The following is a 6233-nucleotide window of genomic DNA, read 5'->3' on the forward strand; positions in this document are numbered from 1 at the left end:
TAGACTGAGGAATTTGACATGGAATTGTACTCAGAGTCTGTCACACTGCACATACATGACTTGTCTTGCTCTTTTCTTTTTGGGAAATGAAAAAAGTCAAACTAGTCAATGTCTCAACACTTCCTGGCTGTTGCATAATTATGCTGGACTATTTAGTTGGGGTTTGGATATTATGTTGAAGAATCTTGAGCAAGTATGAGCATTCAGATTAATCCACAACTATCAGTTAAACACACAACACACAAATGAAGGCAGATAATCCATCTCACTGAAGTAGTCAAGCTCAATTCATGGCATCTGCACAAATGCCATTTATACCTGACTATTAGTCTGAGAGTGGAGCGGTGTGGGGAGGGAGGGCAGGGTTATATTTTACATGCAGCAAACAGCCAACCAGCTCCCTGGTGGATTGATGCGAGATTACTGGAAAGACGGGGGGCGGCGCATCTGAGACGCAGGCTGAGGCTGGTTATATCCCGCGGCTCAGACGCGCTCAGCCTCGCACACAGCGCGCAGTCCTGGACACAGAAGGACCTGTCGCGCATCTGCCCCTTCTTCGAACACTACAGGAGAGAAATCGGTACACGTAACCCTCACCTCTTTTTCATTTTTTTATTCACGGACCACGTTTTTTGGATTGTATCACTGAGAAAGCGGACGCAGTTGAGAAGATTTGTCTTTAGCAATTTCCAGCTACAAATTGGAGTCTGTCACTTTTCTGCTGATTGTTAAATTACTTGCCATTTGGGAAACTTTCGATTTTCTATTCAAGGTATTTTCTCATTTGTTTTCATAGCCTGCAATAAAATAATCCCATAATATAATTTCTGGAGCAATGCCTGCAGGTTCCGATCTAGAACTTGTTTCGCTTGGCTGACTTCTGGAACCATGTCGAACTGTCGCCTGAGAAGCTACCATCAGAAAAGCTACTCTGGGAGTCTCGGGCGAGTACAAATTGGAAATTGAACAGGTCTGGCCCTGAAACGCCACGGTCAACTTGAAACTCCTTCAGATTTGCCGAGAGCCACTGTTCGCTGGGCTGGACGTGGCTCTTGGAGGATCCCCTCTCTCACCCCGCTTTCTCCGAGGGATGGTACTGGGTCCCCTGCGCTCAGGAGCGACTTGGCGGCTCCTAAAGAAAACGTGTTTCTTGTTTTGGGGGAAATCGAAATTAAAGGGAGATGAGAACCGCACTTTTCTACTTCCTCCTCTGTACGTCGTGCCTGGTGCTCATTAATGCCGAGGTAAAGCGCACAAAACACGTCCGCACAACACACAACAGGTTGAAATGTGTTCAGCATTGCCCCGTATAGCCTAACCCCTCTTGCTGGCACTAGTAACTAAATTAGGTTTTGCATGCGCTGAGGGATTCGGTTGCCGAGGTTTCTTGTATTTCAGCAGAGGCGTGGGAAAACCACGGCAAAATCACTTACAACACATGTTTACAAAGTCAGTTAAATATTGCTCTAATTTTGCTTTGAAACAGATGGGCTACTATGGCATACACAGTGTGTGCTCATTTACTGTACTTGTTAAGTCGGTATCCGGTGCCTTAACCGAATGGAAGTAAATGCAAGACAAACGTGTTGCCCTGGGGCAACTTATCTACTTCACTGGGATCAGAAGATCAACACTCAGGGTGTTCCTCAGCACGCTGTTAAAACACTCAGGCATGACTCAGTGTAGTGCAGATCTATAGAGGATAGCATGTTTACAAACCCGTCCATTCAGTTTAGTTTCCCGGTTACATTTGGCTGGGGCATAAGTTCTTGCCTTGCAGTGATATAAATACATGTGTCTCATGGCAAACGAAGCGCAGTGACGCTGCAACAAGTGCAAGTGGAAAGTGGAGCGGCTGAGTGAGCTGTAAACTGCGCCCTGTGTACACGAGCAGTGAAGCACGCATGCTGTCGGTCTCACCGTAAACACTCTAGCGCATATAATAATGTCTAATTTAGTGAATACATGTAGGCGTTTTGTTTGATTTAGTCTTCCCTAATCCTGTGTGTTTATTCATTTCTTAATTCTTTTGACTGAAGGAACTTCCACAAGAGCTGATTGAGCGACTGTCCCACAGTGAAATCAACAGCATCAGCGACCTCCAGCGGCTCTTGGACATAGACTTCGTAGGTAAATCCCAGCTCCTTGACTTGGTCCGCTGCAGTGAACTTTGTCCAATTCTAATCTCTCATTCTGAGCGATACCATGTGCATGTTTACCCTATTTAGGAGTTATATGGTGTTTCACTATAAACCGTCTGGTTCCAGGCAGTGCTAGGGTGGCATAAAAGAAAGACTATTATTTGCACAAAAAAATCCAGAGACCCCCCCGGTTATCGAAAAGACTCGTGAATGAGGAAAAATGTGCGCTATGTTGCGTTGGAACAAATAGCAATCCAATCTTACTTTGCACACTAGTTGAGTTTAAACTTGATATATCCGGGGGAGGTTCTTTTTGTGATGTGTCAAAGTCGTATTTATGAACTCTGCGTAAACAAACACGCATCAGAAACGCGGGATGCGATTTATGTTGACGGGAGAGGGTGACTGATGAGGCCAACTTGTGCGGTTACGGGCGTGATCCGTTGGCTGTAGGCAGCCACTGAAACTGAGTTGTGGTGTAAGCGCGTACATATGCGCGGCTGTACACATATGACATACGTGGACTTTCACATAGGTATGCGTTTGGCTGGATTCCTCTGGCAGTTGTCAACCGCAATCAGGTCGCTTTATGGCGTTTGTCGGTGGGTGTACGTATCACTGTAAAACGAGAACGCAAGGCGCGAGGTTGCCAGCCACAATCGTGCTGCTTGAATGTGGTAGCCAACACGACTCTCTCTCTCTCTCTCTCTCAAAGTTGGGTTGTATTACAGTGTTGCACGGGTTGAGGCTGTTTGCGTTCACATGAGTCTGTATTTATTCAGGCACGCACCATATATCGTATGAGGGCTTTTATGTGGTTTGGTGGTGAACACCGAATTACAAATAGCTCTTCAAAGGTCGGCCTAAATACAGAGACATAGTTGACACGGTCAATATCATATCTTTGTTGGTGCACTAGTGCTCATTTCGGGCAACTGCCCTGGGGTGATCTTCTATTTAAGAGGGAAACAGGCCACTTTCTTTACAGAAAGTACAGACGACTCTTTTGTCTGATTGCGACTGGACTTTAGCCCCGGAATAAAGCTTTCTTGTGTGTGTTGCAGTGTCCCTTGCATGAGAAGAGGTGTTCATAATTGAATTTAGATGCCTTCCTCGTGAAGGAATGTTTTCCGGGGTAACAGTAGTACCCTGATTATTATTGCGGCAGCATAAATCTGTCTGGCTGCCAGACCGTCAGGTCGGCCCATTCAGAGGCATGTGACGCCAGCAGTGTATTTTCAGTGCTTTTGTTGCAAGCGACAGGACAGTAATGTTGCCTGTGACCTATGGTGTGTGTGTGTCTGTATTTTTTGTTAGTGGTGTTAGTTATGTGTGTTTGTGTGTGTCTGAAAGAAGGACACATTTACTACACGCACACAGACACATTTAGTTCAAAAATACTGTAGTGTGAGTATCCACAGACAGATGCTTTGGCCAGCTCTTAGTCCCCCTGGCTTGCTCAATCAGACTCTTTCACGCTGTTTGAGTCAGTTAATGCCACCAGCTTTTTCAGTGCATCAGCAAAAAAAAAAAAAAAAAAACTGTGCTTTTACAGTCCTAATCTTTGGCTGTTCACACCTAGGCAGGTGCCCTAAAGGGTGATTATCCTCTGGTCTGCACTGGCATGCAGCGGCCAGCCCTTATCTTGCGCTCTGAGAGCCGGGCCAGATAACAGCTGCCCTCTCTCCCTCTCTCTCTCTCCCTGGAGCGCGTCCTGTTCGCTCGCCACAAGAGCAGCTCGTTGTTTGAAGAGAGAGTGATGTAAGGGAGGGTGGGAGAGGAAGAGAGAGTGGAGGCTTTCCGCTAATGGAGGGAGTAATTGGAAGTCAGTGGAGCGTTAGTGATTCAGGCCAGGAGAGGAGAGGAGAAGAGAGGAGAGAAGAGGAGAAGAGAGGGGCTTTTTTAGCACTCCACTCTGCCACTCCGGCTTGGGCCCTGTTATTAGTTTCAATCACCTGTGATCTTCACTCTCTCACTCTCTCTCTTTTCCTCTCTTCCACCCCTCTCTCAATCCCCCTCTCTCCCTCAGTTGTGCTCTTCTCCTCTTCACTCTCTCCCTCAATCACCTGTGCTATTCTCTACTACACACTTTCCGGCACCTCTCTCTCTCTCTTCCTCTCTCCCACACCCCTTTCTCTATCCCTCTTTCTCCCTTACTCATCTGTGCTCCTCTCTTCTTCACTCTCTCTCTTCCTCTCTGCCCTTGTCTCTCTGTCTCTCTTGTTCTTGCTTGTTGTCAGTTTCCCATTTGAGGAACTTAAAAGCCACTTCTCTCTCTCTCTCTCTCTCTCTCTCTCTCTCTCTCTCTCTCTGTCTTGCTCTTCCTCTTACTCTCTATCCCTCCATTCCCCTGCTCAGCTCTTGCCGCTCCTGTCTTGTGCTGCGCTTTGCTGTGCGTCTTTTGATCTCTTGTCAGTTCCTCTGCGTTGAAAGAAATTGCTCCACAAAAGAGTTCTTTATGTATTAGGCCCATTCAGAACATGCAGGTCAGGAGAAGGTTAAGAAGAGAGAGAGAGAGAGAGAGAGAGAGAGAGAGAAGTAAGTGAGAGAGAGAGAAACCAGTATTTACTCATGGAAGGAAAATTTTGTTCCCAGTGTCCAATGCTGGCCTGCTTCAGGTGTGTTTGACAGGTGAGGTCAGATGGGTGCAAGCTGAGTGTAGCATACAGCCCCCTGATCTCCTCTACGGGACGCTACACTCACACACACGCACACACACACACACACACACACACACACACACACACACACACACACTCCCTCTTCCTTGTCACCACTGAGTCTTTGGGTCAGGACCCGAACCAGAGGAGGCGGGAGTGGTCCCCAGTCCAAAGCAAACAAACAGGCCAAAGGAGTGTGAAAGTCTATGTGTGTGTGTGTGTGTGTGTGTGTTTGCTAAACAGACGGGTGTCTGTTTGAAGTCCACACAGGGACAAAAGGGACCTGGAAGCGCCTCAGTGTTTACCTGTGAGATTTGTGTCTTGCTTTTGCTCAGGTCGTTAAGGCAACAGGGAACAAACAAAAGAGTATGGGCTCGAATAGACGGAGAGACTGAGGAGAGAGAGAAGAAGAGAGGAGAAAGAGACAGATAGAGAGAGTTGGGGGGGAGGGGGGAGAGAAGAGAGAACGAGAGCAAGAACTGGTTCAGTTATGACTGCTTTGAAAATGAAATTGCCTTATTTGTCATGTCAATAAAGCATTTTGAATTGAAATTTGAGTTTGTGGGATTCCCATAATTCAGTTTGCAGTATCACTGAATAAAGCCGCTCGTCTGTCGTGAAGTTGTTTGTCTGCCACTCAGACCTATAAGTAGGTCAGGCTCCTGGAGCCAGATGTAGGCCACGAGGGAAGAACACCTGTGCCAGACTGTGGAGACTCCGCAGCAGACAGAGGCAGGCAGCGTAGGCTAGTGTGTGTCTGCAACAGCAGCTGTACAGAACTGGAGCGCAGGCGGGGCTGCCGTCTCTAGCAGTCGCACGCGTGCTTTGCAAAGGCACAATACAGTAAAGGTTGAACACTTGCCTGTTTGTTTGTAGGGCAGGTTTCCTGAACAACCTTTCGCAAATACATGTCATTGAACGTAGTAGTGAATGTCCATGGATGTGTATGGGAGGTGTGTGTGTGTGTGTGTGTGTGTGTGTGTGTGTGTGTGTGTGTGTGTGTGTGTGTGTGTGTGTTCTCGGCTGGCACAGGCGCACACATGCTCTGTATTTGCACAGAGTTTTTTGCGCTCAGACATCTTGTGTTCAGGCCTGTTTACAGTGGCTGCCTGAATGACATCATGGACTCTTTGCTCAACATAATCAAGGTGGTGAATTCCCAATTAAGGGCGATGACTAACCGAGTCCATTGTTTGTTGTGGAAAGCGCTAGTGGAAGCCAAGGGAAATGATACAATCCCTCCTAGCCTAGCAGATCACGCGGCCGCAGACTCATTTACCTTCTATTAGGCTCAGGGCACTGTAGAGGCCTGAATGGAGTCATTGTGGTGGGGTGGGGAGTTAAATTAGCTTTCATGAAAAGTGATATTTCTTGCCCCCATCCTTCTTTGTGTAACGGGGAAGTAATATGGCCGCCTTGTGTTTTGACGAGG

General features: G+C 47.2%; 1 protein-coding gene across 2 annotated transcripts in view; it reads left to right on the top strand.

Annotated features, from left to right (window-relative positions):
- Positions 1-508: 508 nt before the first annotated feature.
- The window catches only part of pdgfab (platelet-derived growth factor alpha polypeptide b), a 23102-nt gene continuing 17377 nt past the window's right edge, over positions 509-6233 (top strand). For both annotated transcript variants that reach the window (XR_007193773.1, XM_048246469.1), the window contains exons 1-3: positions 509-1244; positions 2040-2130; position 6233. The exon at position 6233 is cut by the window's right edge and continues 116 nt beyond it. Coding sequence is in view for 1 of the 2 variants with exons in the window: in XM_048246469.1 (XP_048102426.1) it covers positions 1182-1244; positions 2040-2130; position 6233 (155 nt within the window). In the remaining variant the exon portion in view is untranslated. The remainder of the gene's footprint in view (positions 1245-2039; positions 2131-6232) is intronic.

The sequence above is a fragment of the Alosa alosa genome, chromosome 6 (genome assembly GCF_017589495.1).
Source record: "Alosa alosa isolate M-15738 ecotype Scorff River chromosome 6, AALO_Geno_1.1, whole genome shotgun sequence".
NCBI lineage: Eukaryota > Metazoa > Chordata > Actinopteri > Clupeiformes > Clupeidae > Alosa > Alosa alosa.